The sequence below is a fragment of the Anastrepha ludens genome, chromosome 2 (genome assembly GCF_028408465.1).
Source record: "Anastrepha ludens isolate Willacy chromosome 2, idAnaLude1.1, whole genome shotgun sequence".
NCBI lineage: Eukaryota > Metazoa > Arthropoda > Insecta > Diptera > Tephritidae > Anastrepha > Anastrepha ludens.
Window position 1 is genome coordinate 29,707,630 of NC_071498.1, and position 25,692 is coordinate 29,733,321.

Here is a 25,692-nt window from a genome sequence, read left to right on the forward strand (position 1 = left end):
TTTATTTTAGGTGTCTTTTTTATTGCCTTCATATTTTTTTGGTGCATTTCTGATTCGGCGTGCTTCTGAAAATCAGACTTGCCGCCGTTCAAAACTTTGTCGCATGCAGCGCATGTTTATTTGAATGGATCGTTGCCACAGCTTTCAACCAGCCACTAAAATTGTCGTCGTCAAGCCACTTGTTATTGAGCTTTTGTTTCCGATACTTGCATTGTTTTTGCTGGTGTTCCTCCGAAGAGTCAGCCGAAGAGGGGGAACTTATATATAAATATATATGCATTTTAAGTATAAAAAAAGCTAAAACTGAATTATTTGCAAACTTACTTCAAAAGTGAAAAGCACCAGAAAATTAACAATTTTCGCGCGAAGAAAAAACGGCAATGTTGCCGTATTAACGCTTTTAAAAGTATTCTGCCATAAAAAAAAAACGTCTGGCATGAAACCTTACTGCGGATTTTTATTTTAAATGAACTTTTCTAATTTTACCCGCTTTTTTAATTTTTTTCTGTCCTTCTTGAAAATTCCTTACAATTACAGAATTCAACAAAATCTGTCCTTCTTTGCCCTACACCCACATTTTTCGACAATCCCTACATGTAGCGAATTTTCCCAACATGTACCATCACTGCTATGACACCTTTTCCATACACGGCGCAAATATTCGGAGCTGCTTCGGCCGCTTTTTGACCTCGATGAAAGAGTTCTATCGAATGAATACTTACGCTTTGCCAAACAGCAAACAAATCGTTGTAAAATAAAGGAAAAATGCTATGAACTTATTCCCCAATCCAATACAAAGTGGCGCAAAATTAATCACCCCATCGGAAGATTTATGATTGCAAATGGCGTCGCAACGTCCATCATATTTGACACTTGTGTAGTAGATAGCTGCTGTATACAAACAGACAAGCAATAGAGGTAAAGAGAGACAAGCAGTAGAGGTAAAAATATTTTTTATATTGGGTAGAAATTTTTCTAAAATTAAAAATGGATGCTTTATTTTGCGCCATCTTGTATAGTGACATTTTAATGAAACGCAACAGGTTGTAAATTAATAATAAATATGTATTTCAACTTTATTTTAACCTAAACCAAAATCTACAATTAAAGAAAGGTTTTTACAGTCGTAATCTACATTTACGCTTAAATTTCCCGCCATCCAGCAGCGTCTTCAGCATGACACTAATGTGTAAAGTGAAAGTGTAAATCGACTACAGGATGTTCGAATTCGACTGGCTGTGTCTGCAAATACTTCACGTACGTCAGAAATGTGGTCCAGCACATGCTGAAAAACGAGGTGAACACAACTTGGTTACGAGGCGGCACGAACGCGAAATTCACCGTCTGCACACAGGGCCAATAAATGATGCCAACCCGGTATGCGTCGAGGAATTTATCCCGAACCTGCAACAATAGATAATAGAAATATATGTATGTGTGAGCTGTATATGTATACATACAAGAGCAGATATTAATGACATAAAATGGGAACAGGTGCATCTATTAATCAAATTACAATTATGAATTGGGCAAACAAGTCTGGTGTAGCAAAGTGTGCCTAAGACCAATCATACAATAAGCTCTTTTGTGAGTTCTCCACTGGCACATGACACATGCACAGGGGAATCTAAGTTCAATTAAGGTAAATGAAGGACTGGACTCAGGCAACTTAAGGGCGAAAAATATTTTGGGTAAGTTTATAAGTAACCTTTCGCGTTTAAGTAACAGAAACTGTAAATAACTGAGTTTGTCTGTTGACTATTTAAATCATCAAATCTCGCGGCATTCATATGCGTATGTATGTATGTACAGTGCTGAACAAAAGTTTTCGGCATCACACCATATTAATGAAAAATTCAACGAATATGGGAATGACATTCAATAAATATTAATTTCTGCAAAACTTAACTAAAGACCATAGATTAGGTTAGGTTAAACGGGTTGACCGTTTCGGTCCATAGTGATACCAGAAGAAGTTCATGAGTTATGTGTTAGTATTTTGAAGTAGTCCACCCGCATGGTGCCTGTTTTCATTGCGGATTTAAGGAGCCACTTCCAACCTACTGCTGAGATATATTCCAATCCATCAAACTGTGGTGCCCACAAATATTTTAAACATGTTTTGAATAACGGAGGACATCTGCAAAGGAGCTGCTCTACAGTTTGCCTCGAGCGCTGTTCCCTACCTATCCTGCATTCCTCACTGCCCGAGATTCGTATCTTATAAGCATAGACTATGCCACGTCAGCGGCGCCATAAAGGGAAGGGATGCACAATTTAATGGCTAATCCTACGGCATGAAACCTCTCACCTATCATTTCCAATCTCCTCACCTTGCCTTCTAACGCTATCTGGCGTCTGAATACCCTCAAAGAGAGAACCTTCTGTGGAAAGGAAGAGAACGAAAGAAATGAGGAGAGAAAAACCTGGTTTGAGTTTGGCGACCCCTTATCAGTCATAAATCATATTGCCACGAATCCAACAATATTGCCTAAGAGCTTGCCTTGAGATAAATGAAGAGAAGACGAAGTACATGACACAATTCTTTCATGAAAGTCAGATCAAAGTCGGATGTTATTATATATTTTGGAGCTCATGCAAGAATTTAAATACTTAGGGGTAGTACTCAGCATAAATAAGGATCCGTCCTTATCAATACTAGACCGTATTAAAGCAGGTAACAGAGCATATTTTGGCCATATGAAACTTCTGAAGTCTTCATTGATATCAAAGCTGAACAGAAGCTTCAGATGGTTCAAACTATAATACTATAAGACCGATTCTCACCTACGGCTGTGAAACATGGGCCCTTAAAGTTAATGACGTGAATTTACTGATGCCATTTGAAAGAAAAATTCTCAGGAAAATATTCCGCCCTATTCGATTAGAAGACTGTACACACCGTATACGGTATAACCATAAGCTCAGTGTTTTCATCGCGGGACGAAACGTAACGCGGTTTATAAAGGAACAAAAATTACAGTGGTATGTACACGTCCCAAGAATGAGCAGCGAAAGAGTGAAGTTGGTTGAAGCAAATTCTGAAGGAGCAAGAAGCGAGGCCGGCCAATGTGACGATGGTTGCAAGACGTTATAGAAGCGATATATAATACAAAAGATGAGAGTCTCGCAACATATAGCGAAAGCGGGATATCGAGAGGAATGGAGGCGTATCGTAGAGGAGGCAGTGGTCCACCCCGGACCATAACGCCAATATGAAGATGATGTCAGCAGGGTTTTCTAGAGGTGTTATTCCCGCAAAAGATAAATGGTTTCGTTGCTTGTGTGGCACGTAGCGCCGTCTTGTTGAAAATAAACGTTGTTCAGATCAATACCATCCAATTCCGGCCATAAAAAATCGTTAATCATCTTTCGATAGCGCAATCCATTTACCGTAACTGTTCCTCCAGCTTCATTTTCGAGAAAGTAAGGCCCAATGACTCCGCCGGACCATACACCGCACCAAACAGTCACACGTTGAGGATAGAGAGGCTTTTCAACAATAACTCTTCGATTTTCTGAGCCCCAGATCCGACAATTTTGCTTATTGACGAAGCCACCGAGATGGAAATGGGCCTCATCACTCAAGATGATTTTTCGATGGAATTCCAGATCATTTCCATGCATTTCAACGACCCAATCAGCAAAGATACGACGTTGTTAATGATCGGCCGGCTTGAGTTATTGTGTTAACTGGACTTTATAAGCCTTAAGACCCAAATCTTTATGCAAATTACGGTGTAATACAAAGAGTCATTAATTCTAACTAATTCCAAAGAACGACGGGGAATGGATAAACCTGGGTTTTCTTCAACACTTTCGGCTACAATAGCAATATTTTCGGCTGTTCTTGAGCGACTTGCATGGGTTTTATTCTTCACATCACTAACTTGTCCCAACAGCTCGAATTTTTTCACCAATTTCTGTATTGCGGTCCGACAAGGTGCTTCACGATGACCCAAAAATGTACGAGTTTTACGATCCATCTCTGCGTGTATGGTTCCATTTTTATTAGTGGCGTAGTTCCTACTTGTCAAATATCAAAAAATGACAGCTTCAAAATAACACCTTTTATTGGAAAACCCTTTATATAGCTATCTATTTCGCATTCCTTTTTGCTTTATAACCTCTCTGAGCCTATTTTCCAAGCATTGCACTAAGGTTTTAGTTATTTTCGCCAGTATTTTTCGCCATGCTTCTAGGATAACAGCTCTCTCAAGCTCGTGCTATAAATGCTCGACTGGATCGAATGGCTCGGGGAATTGGATAAGTGTTATTAGTGCCAGTACAGTATACAAAGTCCCGTTATTTCGGCGGTGTGCTTCGGATTATTGTCCTGTTGGAAGTACATATAAGTTATTAGCGAATTTCAACTCCATCGCACTTTTTCCTTTAAATATTTAAGTAATTATCTTTGTGTATTGTATTTTCAATGAAAATAAGTTCGTCAGCACCTCGTGAAGCTATACAACCCAATGCCATAACTTTACCTCTCCCATGTTTCACTGTTGAGCACAAAGATTAAATTTAGATTTGAATTCCTGGAGCGACTTCGTTGATGCGGGTGACATGGTCCAGCCAGCATAGTCGCTATGTGTTTTTACGCTTAACAAAAGTATATCCATGCTACATAAATCATATAGCTCGCTGTTCCATCTTACACGATACTCCTCACCAGCGCGGAGGAGACCAAAGATCTTACGGAGAATTTTTCTTTCGAAAGCTCCCAAAACTTTCTCCTCCACTGTTGACAACGTCCATGCTTCTGCACCGTATAGCAGATCAGGAGCGATGAGCGTTTGTAGAGTGTCAGTTTGGTTCTTCGAGACAGAACTCTGTTCCTCAATTGCTTACTGAGCACAGAGTAACACCTGCTGAAAAGAATTATTCTTGATCTCAAGGCTGACGTCATTTTAGTTATTGATGTTGGTCCCAAGGTAGACAAAGTCCTTTACAACCTCGAATTGCTGGCTGTCAGCTCTTGTGTGTTGACAGCAGGTACTTTGTTTTGCTCTCACTCACCGCAAGACCCTTATTGCTCACATCTCTCTTTAAGATGGAGTATGCCGAGTATAATGATAATGTCAGCGCACCATCGCACAGTGCCATCATAATACGTAAATTTTTTACCAAGAACAAAACGAATACTATCCAGCAGCCATCGAATTTATCTGATATGACTCCCTCCGATTTTTTGCTCTTTGATCGAGTTTAAAAACCACGACTAACTACTCTTTGATGATATTTCACAATCAAAATCTCTAGACTAACCCAAGGCACATCTTTAGAAGGTGGTGTGATTGAGTAGTTCATTTCTGCTTCTTCAGAAATGCCAGTAAAACGGAATGACGGAAAATTGTTGTTGTGAATGCGTGAATTGAATAATTGAATCTATTTGCCATTCATTCCATTCTTCTATTTACTTTTCCTTGACTTTTTTAATTTAAAAAATGTTGTTGTTGCTCGCACCACCTTGAATAGATTCGCCTTGGACTAACTGTTTAAAAAAACAACTGTAATTTGATACATTTTAGTGTTGACGTAAGTCATTCGAAATTACGAAGTTTGGCATTTAGAGTTTTTCTTGTGGCTTGGTTGGTTGGTTTAAGGGTGACCCCGCATCGGAGTGCCACATAGACCGCAAGTTGGGTCCGTTGTGTTGCCCTAGAGCTCATTATTTTAAATGATTTCCCCACCTAACCGAGATTTTTATTGTAGATTTTGGTCAAAGATATTAATTCGTTTCGAGAATTTGCTGAGAGATTCGATTTTCAGGTCCGAGAGTACTGAAAGATTGTCAATTGTTGGAGAGCCTAGAAGAGCGAGTCGACTTCTGGCTAGACCTGGACACCTGCACAGCAAATGTCTGCTCGATACTTCCTCATCTTCGTCCTCGCAGTATCTGCACAGGTCGTTTGGAGGAACCCCGAGCCGACGTGCGTGTGTGCCCAAAAGGCAGTGGCCGGTGATAAGAGATATTATATGCCTTAGTTCGTGTTTCGAAAGACTTATAAGGGGTTTTGTCTGTTTCAGATTGTAGGATGGCCAGATTTGTCTGGTCGTAACGCAAGTAGTTTCCACTCGCCACCTCCGATCAGCAATGCTGTGAAATTCTCGATCGTTCTTGTGGCTCTCTCAGAAATGCCTTAAGGCTTAAGCAATCAAAGTATTCCACATTGCCGAATACTTTTGCCCAACTAAAAACCTCAGTGTTTAATGTTTTGAAATATTTTAAATAGAATTGAAATATTTTCAGGAAATAAAATGCATTCAGCTGTTGATATATGGCCTTTACTTCCTTTTGAAAGAATTACAATTTATTACCTTTTATTCCCATATTCGCTGCTTTTGTGTTAAAATGATGTGATGCCGGAAACTTTTGTCCCGCACTGTATGCAATTTGTTTGTTGAGTTTTTGTACTCTATTGAACATTTGTGGAATGATATTTATAAATATTTTCGCATTAACATTACTTGTCCACTGTCTATTGCACATTGTAAATGCGCAATTAAGGAAATTACATGAATTTTTTATAACCAAATAGTTCCGAAAGAGGTCGTGGGAAAATCTATTTTCGGTAAAGCTCTGAGAATTTCAACCACCCAATTTCAAAGTCCAGTCACAAGCCAATAAATGGACGTAGTGTAGTGCCCAAACATTAATTGTTAATGTACTCCAATTCGCCTGCTCTCCACCATTCCGGCTCGTCTCGACTTGGCTCCGTTTGATCCAACTTGAATGGCTGTACATGGAAGCTTACTAAAGCGCAATCTAGTATGGCCATAAATACGAATCTATGCTCAAGTGTATCCCCTGCACAAGCACATGCACATATGCAGTTGATTAAAAAATCCGAAACGAGTAAAAACCGCTAATGTTCGAACGATTTGGCTATCCCCAAAGATGGCTGGACGTCAAATGTTTGAATGTTTGTCGTTGCAGAGGCCAAGCACCCAAACGGAACGAACTTTTGGAGAGGTAAAGAGAAAATGACGATAAGATTATTAAGCAAAAAACAAATCCAGTCACAAGAACCAAAAGAAATCATCACTTAAGTCACATTAGCGGAACAAAAATAAATACAAACACTAAACACTCGACACTTTTGATTTGTTTGTGTGCAGTTGTGTCTGTCTACCCACTTGCGATACCCGCAATGTTGGCACCAAATGTTAGTTCGTCTGCCTTTAATCTTTAGTACACACATGCATTTTCATAATATGTATTTTCGTTCTTACCTCCTGCTTGGCCTGCTCGTACTTTCGGCCATCCATGAGACTCATAGCAAAGAGGAAGGTGCTTATCGCAAACGGATCGTAGGCCGCCTGCTCGGTAATGGCTTTGCAAAGTGATGACTTAATGTCGGTGCGGGGCCACATGACACCGGCTAGGCGTATCCACACGTAAATAGTGGGCCCCATAAAAAGACCACCAAACAAACTGAACCTGTTTTGAAGTAAATTTAAGTGCGTAAGTGATTATGAAGATTCGACAGTGGGCGACAGTGAGTGTTTGGGATACAGGGTGCAGCGGCATCAATTCATACCATACTCACTTGAGGCATTTCATCCAGTCATAATTGCGGAATGTCCGTTTTTCGAATAGTGTCTGTTCGATGAGGCAACCGCAAGGCCACAGCATTCCATACGAGAGCATGCCACGGATAATTTTGTACCGGCTTGTGAAGTCTATGAATTGTCGAAACATTTTGATCGAAACTGAGAGGGAATGAGTTGGTAAAATGATATGTATGTATCTGTAAAATAATAGAGAATATAAAACATTATTTATTTAACTTAGTCATTTTATGATGGATAATTCCAAGGCGAATCTATTAAAGGCGGTGTTGGTAAATCAGCTGAGTAGTTTTTTTTTCTTTCGCCGTGCCCATGTGGCTGTCAGCTCAGAATGAAACAAGGCGAATTCATTATTTGTTCTCTAGTTTCTCAAAACTTTGTTTTGACAATCAAACGTACAAAACATTGTTATTGGTCTAGTGCCACCACCTTTATTGAATGCGTCTTGGATAATTCTTTCAGCCTTTTCTTTAGTTGTTGCTTTTCTAAAAATATTCATACCTCGGCAAGTAATTTTTACAATGAAAAGTATTCACAAAATTATCAGCATAAATGAAACAGTTGGTGCTTTCTAATAGACCCTTACTCGGCACTGAGCAGAGAAGGTTCTACGGGATGACAGCTGATGTAAAGACAGTGATGACAGGAAATTCAGTAAGACAGATATATTTTAGTAGTGAAAATCGCGGTCTACAGCTTACATTTCTGCTTTAAAAAGCTCTTTTAACGTAATCTATGTAAGGTGTAGAGGCCAAACTGCTGTTAAGGCACCAGTTACGTCAGCTGATTCCTTCAAAATCGCTGCGAGCCGGTTAACGGTATGCATGCTTGCAACGTGGCACCAACTCAAGGATGACAGATTACCAGGATTGATATTTAGCTATGGTGAAAAAGAAAATTGTGAGGGGAACTTTGGCGGCCATGTCATCAAGGTTGATATATACCAGGTTTGCTAGTTAGGTATGGTGAAAAAAAAATTTAATTTAATTAAAAATAATAATAAAATTTAGCTAAATTTAGCTTTAGCTTAGTGAAGCTCAAAACGAATGACGTCGGCATATCTGTCAAAATCGCTCAGAGCCGAATAACGGTCTGCTAGGTAGTACACTTCCAAAAATATTTTCACCATGCCTTGCCATTTATGCATTCAGCCGCCGAATTCTGCACGATCATTTCACAAGTATTCACACACTCTTCCAATCTGTCGTTGTTCAGGTAGCAACGAAGTGTCATTGGTTAATTTTTTCGTATATCGCCAAGGCAAACTCAGTTTTTTTGTAAACAAAGTGCTTCGTGATCACAAGCGACGTCAGCTCATCAGCTGATTCTGCCAAATTCACTCAGAGCTCGAATAAGGGTCTGCTAAGTAGCTCACCTGTTGAAAACGTTTATAATACATTATAGACTCGCTTTAGAAAGTTTTTACAAATACATAGTTGTGTAATAATAATTAGCGCTTACACCCTTTTGACCGAGCTCCTTCTCCTATTTGTAGTGTGCGTCTTGACGTTTTCAACAAATGGAGGGACCTGCCGCTTATGCCGTCGCCGAAAGGCAGATGTTTTTGTTTTGTTTTATGAGGACATTTTCATGGCAGAAATAAATTCGGAGTTTGCCATTGCCAGCCGAGAAGCGACGGCCATTCGAAAGAACGTTTTCTATCGATTGACAGTCACGCCGAATTCAGAAGAGCTAAGTCACTATTGCCAATCCGAATCCTTATGTCATGAAGTATTTTTTTTATCATAGCCGTCGAGTAGCTATGCTCAGGTCTAAATCCAGACTGCACTGGGGGCAATAGATTATTTTCCTGAACAAATGTTGAAATTTGCCTTGCTATCAGTGACTAGCATAACTTTGAAAAGACTGGTCAAATGCTTACCGGCTCATAACACTAAGGAACAGTCATTTTGCGGCAGGGTTGGTTTAAGTAAATTCTGTGTGAGACTAGTGTGCTGAATACTAGAAAAATTTTAGATTTCTCAAATTGACTCTAGTTTTTGAGATAAAGACTATTATCTATTTCACTGAAAAAAAACAGTATTAAAATACCAATATGCACTAAAAAATATTTTTATTAATATATTTCATTAAAAATTATACAAAAACAAAAATATATATTTGCAGTTAACTTAAATAACTTAAAAACATTACAAAAAAGTTTTTCTGTTGGCTTTTCTGTTATGGTTTTGCTTAGGACAATCCCTTAATAAGGTCCAGCAGTAGTCTGCCATCATGTGGCAGTCCCATCGACCTTGGTACCTTTCTTCCATTATTTTTATATCCTGGTGGAACCGTTCTCCCTGTACCTCACTATAATCGCCCAAGTTTTTCGGGAATTTGTCCAAATGGCTATGAAGAAAATGCAATTTAATGCTCATATTAGCTCCTAAACTGCAGAAATTTCGAAGCATTTCATCAACTATTGTAGTTTTTGGTAATCTGGTGCCTTATGATTCCCCAAAAAATTTTTGACTACTAAGACAAAGCTTAGCCATGCTTTAGATTCAATTTGTGACATATGGTTTATAAATTCAATGTCTTTTATAAGAGTACGGATCTGCGGTCCATCAAAGACACCTGCTTTTAATTTTTCCATACTTAAAGACGGAATTTTTGACACACATATTTAAAACAGTCACCGGTCTTATCAAGGGCTTTGATAAACTGTTTCATTAGCCCAAGCTTGATGTGAAGTGGTGGAAGAAGAATATTTTATCGGCTTATCAGTGGTTCATGAACCACATCTGCTTTTCCTACTTCCATATTTTCTCTCAACGGTCAAACCTTTCTAGTCCAATGTTCTTGTTTTGCGCGACTATCCCATAGACATATGAAACAGGGGTATTTAGTATACCCACCTTGCTGACCTAATAAAAAATTCACCATCTTTTAGTCCACACGTACTGACCATTGATGTTGTGTGTATGAAATCTTTTCTAAAACAATTTTAATATTTTGGTATTCTTCTTTTAGTTTCGTTGAATGACCAATTGGAACCGAAGCAAATTTATTTCCATTGTGTAGCAATACACATTTCAGACTTCTTTTTGAGCTATCTATAAAAAGTCTCCAATGTTCAGGATTATATTCAGGATGCCCCATACAATTTAACAGACCAGAAACATTGTTACAAAATACAAGCTTGTATTCTTCTTGAAAGAAAGGAAGAAGTTCTTGCTCTCTGGTCCTAAAGAATGTGATGGTAACGCCAGGTTGAAGACATTGTTTTTCTTTTAGTCTTGAAGCAAGAATTTCGGCAGATTTTTTTGATAAATTTAAATCACGAACCAAGTCGCTAAGCTCTGCTTGCGAAAATCCTTGTTTCATACAACTACTTTCTTCGAACTCGCTTTCACTGCTGCTTGCTTGATTGTCAGAATTCTCTAACATTTCAATGTCATTACAGTTAGCAGAAGATGGCCCTGTAAACACAGGAATTGGTAAATTGTCACTGTGCAATACTGGGGGTCTAACTGATTTAATATTAGGATAAACCCAATTCCGTTTCTTAAAACGGTTTGTACCTTTCACTTTTACTGCACAGAAATAACAGTCATTAAAATGATTCGTTGGCTCATTCCACATCATCGGTACTCCGAATTGAAGCCCTTTACGTCCTCCTTGGCTCCAGTATCGCAAAGATTCTACACAAGACTTACACACAATATTGGGCACCCAATATTTATTCTTTTGTACATACTTTATCCCAAAGTATGCTTGGTAGGTTGTTTTCACAAACTCTGTGATCTGTTTTCTTTGCTTTTGCGAACAAAATTTGCCACATATGTATGTATATGTATAACAAAAACTGTTGCAATCGTTAACACAAGGTTTTTGTGACGAACTCATATTTTCGAGACAACAATTTCTTTAAAACTGAAAAATGACACTAACTGATAACTTCTGAGTCTAACAGCAAATAAGTGAAAGTGTTGTACCTAAATATGCAAACAGATAACGAAACCGTAGTTAGCTTTAATCAAATTAGTGCAACTGTAGGAGGGCACTTTACATTTTTTTAGTAATTTTTAATTTTGCGTTTATCTCAAGAACCAGAGTCAATTCAAAAAATGTAATTTCATACTCAATATACATATATAATACAAGTGCTAATGAAAACCATTCACAAAATTATTGCCGCAGATTTTTTTTTTTTTTTTGTTGCCCTGTGTAATTATTAGGGCTGGTGGCATTACTCTTTTGCTACATGAATGCTGACAGTTTTTTTTCCCATTCTATTGGAAAGCATGAAGTTGTGAAGCAGTGATTAAGAATATGTCATGGAGTGCCCAGAATAAATGGCAGCGTAGGTTTCACTAATTTTAAGCAAATCAGACCAACTCCAATGGCATTCGACTTGACACCGATGACTCATAACGAAACTTCTGACTCAGTTGCCCTATCAAATTGAAACTTTTTTTTAGACAAATATTGCTAATAAAACTTCGAGCTCGTGAATTATAGCTCCTCCTTTTTTATTTGTTTATTTTTATTTTATATTTTTTATTTCTATTTTTTTTGCTGTCATTATGTTGTATTTGAAATGGAAGACTCTTAAAAACAAGAAAATATTTGGTTCTTATTGGTCTTATTTGCCTTATTGTTCTTATTTCAGTGTTGAAAAAACTACTTGCACATATGTACATATGTAGTTTGAGATGCTAGTTAAAGAATTGGAGGCTAAGCCAAATTTGGCAAGGACAAGTGCTCCTGTATTCGGAGCTGAAAAACTTTTATATGATACCCAGTAGGACGGAGTGGCCAATAAATTAAATGCTTTAGGGCCTCCGCAAAGAAGTGATCTTGAATGGAAAAAGGTGAGTATGAGCCCGGTACGAGCTCGGTAATGCCTGTTACTTTCGGTTATGTTAATGACGAATTCGTTACTTATTATAAAGAGAAATATACATATGCACATACATACAAGTAAGAAATTCTTTGTATGATTTTATTCATTGATTTGGGCGACCTCAAAAGTCGGACTAAAAGAAAGATAGCTGACAAACAAAGAAATTTCTGTGCCACCGGCGGCGGTACTTCCGCCACTCGCCATTGACCCAGATTGCTAATAATATTTTGAGCCAAAGAATTATTGCTGTTTCTGCATTTTTATTTATTGAAATATTAAATATTTATTATTTATTAAACTGAAATATTGGATCAAAATAAAAGAACGGAATTACATTCAGCAGAACTTGACAGAAACCAGAATTCAATAATGAGAGGTTGTGTAAAGTTTGACAACTGATTTCGGATGATACTCAATCCATAGATGCGCTTTGAAAGTAAGGGAAAAAGTTGCATTAGTTTATCCCCTTTCTGAAAAGGTAGTAAAAAATTGAAACAGTATTGGCAGTGCAAGTATTTTTTAGCAAACGTTTTCATTTCTATGCTTTTGTGTACTTTTTCTGTAGAATTTGCTTTGAAATAAGAATTAGTTTTTTCAAGCTTTTATTAAGTAGCTCACGATGGCCGACACAGGGTGCAAATTAGACACTTTACATTACCTTTAATTATTGCTTCATGAGCATACGTAGAAAATGTATAGCATGAAAATTTAGCACATGAGGCGTGATATAGAGTTTTAGTTTTAAGCAGTTTCAAAGGCCCGTAGGGAAAATTATATTGCAAGATTTTTTTGGGTTTTTAAAAACAAAGTATTTTTTTTACATTTACAATTTTCCCTGTCGCATTGATGAATTTCTGATTACGAATGTGTGGGTGAGTTGCAGAGCGACTGCTCCCTACCAGCCGTGTGAATGTGGAGCTCTGCGATCAGGTAGTAAAGCGCATCTAATCAGCCAACAACAAGTGTGCGGCCTAAACTTTTGAATTGGATGAAGACGTGCAGAGACGCGTCGCAGAGGGAAAACACGAATGAGATGCCGGTGTCGTTGCCAACTGTTGTGATAGCGCTCTTAAACATGTGAATGAACGGCGGTGATAAAAAAAGAGTGATAAATAAAGTAACAACGGCAACAACAATCAAGCAATCGGTTAACGCGCGTACACGCCAGCAGCGCTTTGAGTGTGATGTGGTGCATTTACCGGTGCCGTGAAGGCAAATCGACCGACAGCCAAGCGGTTGAATGAAGGTATTGTGAATGCGAACGTTGTGCAATGAGTGCAAACAGCTGCCACCCGTCTACTTTTGCCGCTGGCCTTGCGTTTCGGTGGAGTGCGGCCCGAGACGACGGCCGTTCGAACTAATTTGTTGCGATGGCTAAAAAAGGAAACAAAGCCAGATAAAAGTAAACGACGATGAGAAGTTGAGAGCCAACAGAAAATAATCAGCCAACAACAACCGCAACAACACATGATTGAATGGTGCAAGTAGAATGCTGAAAGGGTCGGGCTTTGCACGCGGCAGTATAACGAATCGGCCAATGCAGCTCGTATAGTCATGGGGATGGGCTGGAGCAGGGGCGTCTACAAATTTCGTATATAATTTAATGGGATTGTAAATAATTGCGGAAGTTCATTTGAGGGTTCCTGTTGCTGTTGGTGATGTTCGACGCACCACCTAATGTTCGAGCCGCTAGCCAATTGGCATTTGCTGCAAGTGCTGCATGTGTCGTTGTCCTCCCCTTCTACTCTTATCACTTTGCTTTGACTTTAATTTGCTCGCTGTTCTGTGAGCATATACTCGTACATACATATGTATGTATGGGTGCACGTGTGTACGTAGGTGTGTGTGTGTATGTTTGTCAATGCATATGTTCAAATTTATTTCGTTACGTTTCGTGCTTACCACAAGCATTTTTGTAATTGTTGATTTAATACTTTACGTCTATTTTCAAACATTTCCAATTTGTTTGTTTTGTGTCTGTTTTTTGTTTTTAGTATCTTGTTCATATACCCCTTCCTCAGCAGTAATGCGCCATTAAACGGTAAAACGCGAACGAATAGTTGACGCTGAAATTGAGGTTGAAAAGTGTATTGGCAGGCAGATAAGCGCACACAAGCACATACATACATACATGCATACATACATATGTATATTTACATGTGTGTCTGTATTTACGCTAGGCCATGCTCTTGGCACTGCTCGTCCGCCGATTTGGCGTGCATTGATACCATGTGACAAATAGCTTTGACGTTCGTTCGAAATGTCAATGGACAGCCACACAGGCATTCTAACTATACAAGTAAGAAAAGCGAGACATGGCGCGAAATATGTTTGTGTGTATGTTTGTGGACATACCTATAGACTTCTGCGATTGGAACTGCTGCTAATGACTATTATTCAGAGCTATGGAAGTGTGTGCGTGTGTATGTGTATGGGTACCACCTTTTCTTTGTTTCATCTACACAATGCTTCACACACAATAAAAGAAACTAAATTAACTGAACTGAATTAATCGAAACAAAAAAAATTTAAGTTATTGTAGCTGAACGCCACATATGTTTATAAATGGAACAGATAATTGAATATACATATGTATGTATGTATGTATGTACATAATAGGGGGAAAAGAAATGTCGTTGAGTAATATTTCAAATAACTTACAACTTCAAATAACTTAGCACAATTTCGCATAATTCGCATAACTTTACTTAAGTTCGCACAACTTTGCATAACTTTGCACAACTTCTCGCAACTTCACATAGCTTCACATAACATCGCACAACTTCGCATAATTTCGCATAACTTCAGAAGAGACAGACAAAATGGGACCAAATACACTCGGAGGTTTGCCATTGCCTGCCGAGGGGCAACCGCTATTAGAAAAAACTTTTTCTTAATTTTGGTCTTTGGTCTTCTTTTCTTTGGTCACCCATTCAGCTACGGCAGCCGAACTATTTAGTATATTTTCGTAAATTTACTAAGTCCGACTTTAGAATTCAACTCAGCCGCCATCACCTGAAGAAGGTAACTTCATTGTTGTCACCGACAATAATATTTTCCATTATTTATGCGAATATCCGGTTCAATTGGTGCAAGACTTCGCTCTTTTGGTAAACCTTTCTGTAAATTAATAAAATCTCAGACATAAAGATACAAGTTTGCTGCTATGCTTGGATTTCACGAAATGGATCTGATTCAAATAAAAAATGACAGCAACAAGACATCGCACTCGTTTTATATTTTTTGCGAATGGCGTCGTACATCAATCATTTGACCATTGCGCCCCAGACAGCTGCAGTATAGAAACAGCCAGTTAATGGAGCGCACAAAGTCAAAATAAAAATTTCCATCATTCAAAATCATTTTATTTTTTATTAATTTATATTTTATTCAACACCTAAATTGAATAATTAATTTTACGCCACCTCATGTTTTTTAAGCCTGGTCCTCGGCATTTCCAGTATTATTGGGCGCCAAGTTTGACATATTTTATCGTTTGAATGGGCCATAGACTGTACAGAAATACAAGTAAAAACACTCTTCTTCTTCCAATTCTTTTACATGCACCTAAGTGTGTAATAGAGCGAACTGGTACTGCGAAGGCATGGACTTTGGCCCAACGATTCTCTCCATGCCCCTTGACTCCATGATATCAAGAGTCGTACTTGAAAATAGATAAAATGTGGTGCTGCCAGAGCCTCAATTGTGCTCTGAAAATGAGCCCGGCAAATAGTGTTTTCGCATTTTCACAGGACTGAGCACGGCTCCGGCTATGGGGTCTATGTGGAATCCAGCGGGACAAAACTGCACTTTGCTCTTGGAATGCATGCATCTGTGTTTCAAGCGGTCCAAGAAGCGATGAACTTTGTTGTCAAACCACATCAAGGTAGTCGAGTCCTGTAAATCCAGGCTGAACTATGTCGGTAGACATAATAGCCTGAAGCTAGACCTCTGACTCCTTAGCTAGGATGGGCTCTGAGACCAACTTCTTTGGCCCGGAGCCTGTTCGGCCATTTCCTTCTGCAGCCATCAAAGCCACGGGTTACTACAACCCACAAGCGAGCTTGACAGGCTGAGAGAGGCTGCAGATAGACTAAACTGGGGTTAACTGTAGTGTCCGACCGACTGTCGCAAGTCCTCCTGTCATTAAGCAGAAGGGATTGCAGGCAGCTGGTTGAACTGATGACGGGCCATTTGGAATGGTAAGCAGTGTGCTCTACTCAGCTTGTGAAGAGGAGGATGAGACGGCGGACCACTTTCTGTGCGTCTGTGCGACCCGCCTTCGCTTGAATCAGGCTTGAGTTCTTTGGCGCTGATGTGTTAAGGAGCGACCTCCTTGGCTCCTTGGCACCACAAGATCTACTCAGATTTCTTCGAAAGTCGGGTGGATTTAAAGAAAATTAATAGGGAGTCCGATTGCAGCACAATGGACTTAATTGTGTCTGAGTGCTGTACTTGCTATTTGTAACAGTTTATTTCAGCAAAAAAATGGAATTTTCACAATTTTCGACAACATGATGAGAGTTTTCAATTGCTAGCCCAGAAATACATATTAATAGCAATCCTCGTAATTTATTTCTTTCATTTTGATTGAAGTTATTTAAAGATTTCACCTGTGTCAGTTTCCACGTAACGACTCAATTAAAGTCATTTAAATTTTCTCCCGCAGTCACAGTTATCGGTTTGTCACGTTATTGTATTATTTGGCCTTTTTATTTAAACTTTGTATTTAAACAGTTGTTTAATGTGGCAAGGCAACAACCTACATAACACAAAATTCAACTGCGTGCCGAAGTGAAATGTTTTTTTGTATTTAAATTCATCATTTTTGTAGCCGTTCAACCATTCAATCAACATACTTATACCTGTATGTGTATATGTATGTGTGTACAGACATGCAAGTTTTAATTATCACAATTATCAACTTTAGTTAAATAGGTATACATTTCCTCTAATAGTACTTGTCGTCCCCTTATGCCATGAATTTATAAATATTAAATGAAAATTTTGGGGAATCAAGTTTGAAAGTTTAATGCTCTATGAAAACTACAAGGTTTGCTTTCTGATATACAAAATTATTTGTACTTTCCATATACGCGTGGTATTCTGGGTTTGTGTATGACATAGAACACATCCACAGGCTAATCAAGCCAACCCTTTAACTCAAAACGGGAAAATTTGCGCATAAGCGGTACGATTTGTATACCCGTATGACAAATCTATTCAACTTCTCCAAATTAATAAGGGCCAAAATTGCTTAACGAAGTGAAATATTTTTTTTCTCCTGTTTTAAGTTTCTACCAAATCACAGATATGTTTTTAACGTCAGCAGCTATTCACGAAAAATGTTCAAAAACTCGATAAAATATAAACTACCCAGGTCCCATTCCCACTTGCAGCATTTATGTTAAATTAGCGCTTAAACATAACCTATATTTTAACATTAATCAATGGAACTTGCCACTCGGAAGGGAATGCTTTATACAGTCTGTCTAATGGAAGCGTGACTGCTTCCGGATGTTGTAGGATATGTATGCACAGATGACTCAAAGCTCGTGGGCAAGGTAGGCGGAGATGTGCATTCCAAACATTTGGGAATCTCCTTTAGTTGTCGGCTTCCCGACTACGGCAGTGTCTTTTAGGCTGAACTGATATCAAGAATTAAGGCCGTGACACTTGTACAGTGTGATGCGATACCTGGAGATGATATCTACATTTTCACTCACAGTTAAGCGACAATAAAATCTCTCACAAAGCTGTCAAGCACCTCAAATGGTAGCTATGAAATGCCGTACATCTCCTCATGAGACGAGCATTTCACCCAAAGGTAACAAGGGTTCCAGGCCATTGCGACATCTATGGGTACTGCAGAGCCGATGAACTAACGCGACTCAGACACCACACTTTCTAAAGAGAAAAATTAGAAAATGGCATTGGCATACACCTAGAAACAAGTAAGCTATTTATTTCTTAGAAATTTGTAGGAATAGGTAATGAAAGACGGCGAAACGCACCCGCCTACAGAATCACGCGACAGCTGTGGCCGACGCTCAGTGCTAAACGCACAGCGTCCCTAAATAAAAATAAATAATTCGTGCATGAACTTCTGTTAGGTGTTTGGCCGAGCTCTTTCTTCTATTTGTGGCATGCGTTTCGATCAAGGCGAATCGATTAAAGGTGGTATCGGCAAATTTTTCTTTCGCTGTGTCCATGCGGCTGTCAGCGCAGAATGAAACAAGAGGAATTAATTTTTTTGTTTTCTACATTTCCAATACTTTGCCATGACAATTAAATGTACAAAATATTTTAGTTTGTCTAGTGCCACCACCTTTAATGGATGCGTCTTGGTCTTGATGTTGTTCCGTAAATGGAGGGACCTACCTACAGTTTGGTTTGGGAAATGGTTTTTTATGAGGAGCTTTTTCGTGGCAGAAATACATTCGGAGTTTTGTCATTGCCTGTGGAGGGGCGACCGCTATTAGAAACACATTTTTCTTCATTTTGGTATTTCATTGAACCTATGTACCGCGAATTGTGACTATTCCCAGCCCATTCGACTACAGCGTCGAGCTGCAGGACAAAACGAATCGACAACTACTGGACCGGACAGCGTTAAGACAGACGAAAAACGGCATTCATCAGCAGACGCTTATCACCTTCTTAAGCTCCCGACCTCCGAATGCCGCAATCGGAGTCCATCCCCCACCCACAGCAGATAAGAATTTCAGCTACCCCAAGAGGCCCGCGTAAGCTTGGCACAACTACATTCTGGATATTGTAGCAGATTAAACTCCTACCTATCCAGTATTGTAATGGCACCCCACACGACACTTACCACCTTTTCATATGCGCCATCAAAGCCACTCATCTAACACCCCTCTCCCTCTGGACCCAACCTATCGAAACAGCAAGTTTCCTGAGCCTACCGTTGGATGGGCTAGACGAAAAGACGACCGGTTATTTACATTGCACCGACAGGGTTAAGTATTGCTGCTACAACAACAACAACTACAGCCTCCCTGCTAAGTCAAAATAAGGCAATAAATAAATGCATCGGAAACTTAGGCAGTTTCCTAAATGAAGAAGAGAAAAAGGCGATCTTGCAGCTGCTGTGCCACTGTTCTGCTCTATGCCGACGACAATTCACCACTTTATTTTGAAGTAAATTTAGTTAGAACACCTCAGCACATCCGATATCTTTAAAAATTTTTGAAAAGTTTATACTGGTTTTAGGGAGTTGAGAAGAAGTTCCGCATGCGGCATCACAATGGGCTATGAGCCTGAGTATCTTCCATAGGGGACAACCGCTGCAGGCTATCCTAACCTAAAGCGATAAATGTGGTCCGTATGACTATAGGTTCCAGGCTTCTTTCTATGTAAAGCTCTCAAGGAGACGGTATAAAAGAGTTCTTGGTGCTTATAAGAGGGCGGTTCAATAAGTACCCGTGTTTGATGATGTCAGAGGGTGTTCCTGAGGGAAGTTGGTGTTAGCTGCCATCTATCAAAAGACGGCAAAACAAATTTCAGGCGCATTGATAGATTAGTTTGGATTTGGCAGCTATTCGAGTAAGACGTGTTTCGTGATTTTCGCTGAGATGGAAAGAGAACAGCATCGTTCGGTAATCCGCTTTATGTTTTTGGATGGGAAAAAATGTGAGGAGATAAAAGCAAAGTTGGATGCTTCGACATCTATAAGCACGGTTAGATATTAGTTCAACGAATTAAAACGTGGGTGAATATCTGTTTTTGATGAGGAGTGATTAGGACGTCCGGCAGACGTGGTTACCGAGGAAATCATTCAAAAAGTCCATGACATGATTCCCGCTGTTCAGCGAACGAAAGTGCGCGAAATAACAGGGGCCACAGGTGTGTCGACCGGAATGGCAATTAATATTTTGCATGAAAAGTAGGCGATGAAAAAATGTTCGGCCCGATGGATGCCGTGATTGCTTACGGTGAACAACAAGCCGATGCGGCTGTCAACATCGAAGCAGTGTTTGGAGGAGTTTAAACGAGATCCGAAGGAATTTTTGCGTCGAGTTGTCAACGTTCATGAAACCTGGATTCACCGGAAACTAATCAACAATCAAAACAATGGATGTCTCCCAGTGAATCTGCTCCAAAGAAGGCGAAAACAGTCCCATAAACCATCGGCCGGAAAGGTCATGACGATGATTGCGTCAGCAAATTCATCCGGAGTTGTCGCCGCCAAACTGCATGAATTGCGATATGAATTGCTGCCGCACCCCCCGTATTCACCCGATCTGGCTCCCTGCGACTTTTTCTTGTTCTCTAACATGAAAAATGGCTCGCGGGGAAAAATATAGTTCAAACGAGGAAGTCATTGCCGAGACAGAAACGTATTTTGGGGAGTTCGTTCGATCGAACCTTTGGGAGAAGTGTATCTAGTTTTCTATGCTGAAAAATAAAAAAAAATTGAAAAAATGATGTCTTCAAATCTAACAGGGGTACTTATTGACGGAGGTCCTAGTGTAATATAAAATTTTGTAGCGAAGCTAAGACGCATTCATGGTTCCAGTTGGCATCAGACTGCAACCCGATTTGTCAATTGTTTTTAAATTGCATTTTAGCGCGGGTAAAATGCCTTGTGGCCTAGCCGACTAAAGCGAAGAGCCCAAGGCATAAGTACATACTTACATATGTAATATATGTATGTATGTGTGCTTCTTACATGCACCTACTCGTGTTTATGTAATTTTGTGTAAGAACTTTATTGTTTTATTTTCCCTTTTATGGTCACTCAAAGGATTATCTGTTTTTACAATGAGATTCCTCAAAATAATAAGAAAATGGATCTTAAGAAAAAATGTATAAATGGTGAGCTGACTTTTAATTTATAGGTCGATAATAAAGAACCCTGCGCAGGGGGAGTACACGTGAAAGCGAAGTGTTTACAAAAAGTTGTTAGTAACAGCAAATTTGAAAAAGATCAAAACAAAAAAATGCTTAAACGAAACAGAACAATGTCAGACAAAAGATGATTTATTTGCAAAACATTGAATGGCACGATTTGCTGGCAATCGGTACTTGACGTATGTACATGTGTGTGTATGTACATATGTACATATGTAGGTTGAACTATGGACAGAGTCGTGCTCGCCGATTCGAAATGTGAAAATGCGAAGAAGAAGAGCAGTGCCAGTACGAGTACCAGCCAAGCAAATTAATGAGTAAACAAAAAGTGCTGAATCAGCTGTTTAATGCTTTTGAAAAATGGCAAATATACATGTTTATAAATATTTATATATATATATTGTATATACGTATATGAGTGTGTGTGCATGAATACATGTTTGTATACACTGAACAGTCATGCCTGAAGCGTAATAAAAATAAACATTTTTGCGAGCTAAAAAGTGAAAAATGCACCAACTGCAAACAAAACAAAGTGAAGTGGAAAAACGCTCGTAAAAAGACTTGATCTGTTTTCTTCTTTTGCTTAAACGTAAAACATCAAATTAATATTAATTGGCACATTTTATTGCCATAGTTCGCGTTTGTTGTTGGTTGCCATATTCATTGTGCAACTGCTAGCCGCAGCGCATGCGAGCGCAATAATAACCGAAGGTTGGATGTTAAAAGCAATAAAATATTCTAAATTCAATGTCATGCACCCGCCATCAAACCCAAATTTATTGTCATTAAGAAAAAATTAGCATCTATGTAATTGTGGACACGATTTTCTTCATGTCAAAGGAAATATGAAATACGAATACTTATCCGCAATCGTTCATAGAAATTACAGAGGTCCATAGCAAAACGCAATAATTCCACCCGAACAAATTTTTGGATAAACGAATGGTAGGTAGGTAGGTAGGTAAGATGGCAAGAGTACCCCAGGTACACTTCAAGTAGCACTTACGTGCCGTTTTGATACCATAATGTGGACCACCACCTGTGAAAAGAGTAAGAGAAAAAACCGCCTTTAACCATCCAGTGCTGTTGATGTAGTGGAGGAGAGAAAAGTGATCTAGGCTGGAGAATTTCTTCAAGTCAGCCCCAAAGGGCACGCTAAGGAATCTCAAGCGCCTAGCCGCCAGAGCCGGACATTTGCAGAGAAAGTATTCCACAGTCTTTTTCTCTGCAGGATCCCCACAGCTTCTGCAATAGGGGTTGTACCGGATTCCAAGCTTCTCCGTATGAGTACCGATCACCCAATGACTAGTGAACAACGCAATGAGTTTAGAAATTGAATGGCGGGGGTTTCCCATCACCTTAATCGTTCAGTTTCTATGGTATTAGGGCCATAGTGTTTTCGATGAGACAGACCTCCATCTGTCTTGCGCTTTTCTTAGAAAGAAATTATGTAGTTTCCCTTTAACAACGGATAAAGGGACACCGATGTCTGAGAGGGGGACAGCTGAAACCGGTTCTGTCGATCACTTCCTGGCAAGCTCGTCGGCATTTTCATTTCCCTCTATATTCCTGTGCCCAGGACCCCAGATAAAGGGAAATGTTTCCTGCACGTTTGAGACGTTTGAGTTCCTCTTTACAGGAGTTCACCAGAAGAGATCTGCAATACGGGGACGACAGGGCCTTAATCGCAGCTTGACTATCGGAAAAAATGTTATTGTCTCCCTTCCAACAGTGATCCCGAAGCATGCTTGTTTCCGGTAGTTTAAAGGAGACCGAAATGCTAGCTGATTTAGTGTAAACCCCCGCTTCTAGTCCAGACTCCATTTTGGATCCGTCAGTGAAAACAGAGGCATCTATATCCGTACCGACTCTCCCCTCTTTCCAATCTTGCCTGTTCGGAAAGATAGCCCTAGCACAACCCTCAAAGCACAGCGGATGAAGAGGTCAGTGCGAATAATAAAGAAGGAAGGGCAGATCTGCTTCAAGATGCTAATATGTCCTACAGGACATTGTCTCCAAGGCCAATCTCTTTCAACCTGATAGCGCTCTGAGCAGCAATGGATTTAACCTGCAGATCCACAGAAAGTAAATACAGAATAACGTTGAGCGCAGCAGTGGGACATGTTCTATAAGCACCAGTGATGCGTACACATGCAGTTGCTGCACTCTCTCTAGTTTAGTGGTGTTGTAGCCGTTCTGAAGAGCTCTCCACCAAACTAGGCAACCGTATGACAAAATTGGCAGAACCACTACGTTGTACATCCAAAGTATGACACATGGCTTGAGACCCCATTTTTTGCCGAACATAGATTTACAGGCGTAGAAGTCAATACTGGTCTTCTTAACTCGATTTTCTATGTGCAGCTTCCAGTGCAGCTTGGGGTCGAGTATCACACCAAGATACCTGACTTCCGATGCGAGTGTAAGACACTGGTTGTTTAGTCTTGGAAGCTCAAAAGGCGGAGGCTCGTATTTCCTGAGGAATAGCATCAACTCCGTTTTGTCAGAGTTGACTCTGAGATTGCAACTGGCAGCCCATCTACTGAGGATACACGAATAAATTCAATCAAAGTGAATAAGAGATATGTTTTTTTAAGTATAATAGATTTTTTTTAGTATAATAGATTTCTAAGAACAATATACATATGTGCGCATACATATATTCATATAAAGTTGGCTTCAGACTGGCTAGATCGACTGTGGACGCTATTAGAACGGTGACAAATATAGAGCGCGACGCTATTAGCGGAGTACACACACGGATGAAGTTCTGTGCAATTATCACGCTAGACGTCAAAAATGCGTTTAATTCGGTGAGGTAGTCAAACATTTTGTTGTCTCTAAGAAATCTCCAAGTCCCTGGATATCTAATACGCATAATACGATACTAATAATAATAATACGATACGATACTTTAGGGATAGAATCTATGATAAGTATTATACGGATGATGGTCTAAAGACATATAAAGTCCCAGGTGGCGTCCCTCAGGGATCAGTCTTTGGACCCTCACTGTGGAATGCCATGTACGACGGAGTACTTAGCTTAAAATTGCCGAATAAAGTAACACTGGTAGGCTATGCCGATGACATCGCTTTCATGGACACGGACAAGAAGCTAGACCACTTGCAGGAGAAGTGTAATGATGAAGCAGCTAGGGTCCAACTATGGTTCTCCGCAACGGGGCTGAAGTTGGCCGTACGAAGCGTACAGAAGCGGTCCTCGTAACTGCGCGAAAAAAAGAGTTCATGAAATGGCGGATAGGTGGCCATGAAATACTGTCGTAAGAGGCAATAAAGTATAGAGGCGTAATGATTGATGTATGGCTCTGCTTTAAGTAACATTTAGCAACTGTGGGTTCCAAAGCAGCGGCAGACAATGGTGCTCTTACAATAATTCTTCCAAACATAGGCGGACCGCAAGGCGCCAGAAGGCACCTCCTGGCAAGTGTGGTAGATTCAGTCATCTTATATGCTGGCCCTATATGGACAGGAGCCAAGTCATCGAATGTTAGACCAGTAGCTGAAGTGCACCGACAAATTACTCTAAGAGTCGCGTGCGCATACAGGACCATATCAGACCACGAGGTTTGCGTCCCAATAGATATACTTGCGCAGGAAATGGGACAACTTTATGACAGACAAGGAGTAGAGCCGACAACTGAAGCGAAAGCTGTGGGACGTCTGCATTCGTTAGAAAAGTGGCAAAGCAGATGGGACTCGTCTGTTAATGGACGTTGGACCTATAGACTTATCCCCAAAATTAGCCAATGAGTTACCAGAAGGCACGGTCATGTAGACCACTATTTAACCCAAATATTGGGCGGTCACGGATGTTTCTTGGAGTACCTCCATCGTTTTCACATGGAGGGCACTTCTTTCTGTCCAAGCTGCTACAATGCAATAGAAAGCGCGGAGCACGTGTTCTTCTACGGTGATCGTTACAACGAAGAACGCCGAAAGCTTGAGTTAGTCTTGGGTGAACAGCTGAGCCCCGACAACTTAATCAATAACGTGTGTACATCACATGACAGTTGGAACGCAGGTAAAAATTTTGCAAAGAGGATAATGCTGCACCTGCACCGCGCGGATTGGCAGCGCAAAACGCAGAGAAAAACAAATCAGCCCTCGATAGGAGGTGGACTGTCTACGAACTGATGACAAATCACAGACGGTCGAGTCAAGTGCTCACTACGGCATAAGACGGTATAATATTACCGCAACATCTTCTTTGCTGCAGATGTAAAAGAAACCTCTCTGGCGTATAACATCCATACCCCCATGTGAGAGGAACCTGAGAGCATGCCACACATACCACTGGTATGACAGCACTGAGACATTAGAAGACGAGTCTATAGCATGAAGCTGGCTACAAATATGGTGGAA

General features: G+C 39.9%; 1 protein-coding gene across 1 annotated transcript in view; it reads right to left on the reverse strand.

The window, feature by feature from the left end:
• Positions 1-1,044: 1,044 nt before the first annotated feature.
• Positions 1,045-25,692, reverse strand: part of LOC128867377 (mpv17-like protein 2) — a 34,746-nt gene continuing 10,098 nt past the window's right edge. The window contains exons 2-4 of the mRNA XM_054108536.1: positions 7,557-7,757; positions 7,240-7,447; positions 1,045-1,404 (exon numbers count right to left, since the gene is read on the reverse strand). Coding sequence (XP_053964511.1) covers positions 1,183-1,404; positions 7,240-7,447; positions 7,557-7,708 — 582 coding nt within the window. The 5' untranslated portion in view covers positions 7,709-7,757 and the 3' untranslated portion in view covers positions 1,045-1,182. The remainder of the gene's footprint in view (positions 1,405-7,239; positions 7,448-7,556; positions 7,758-25,692) is intronic.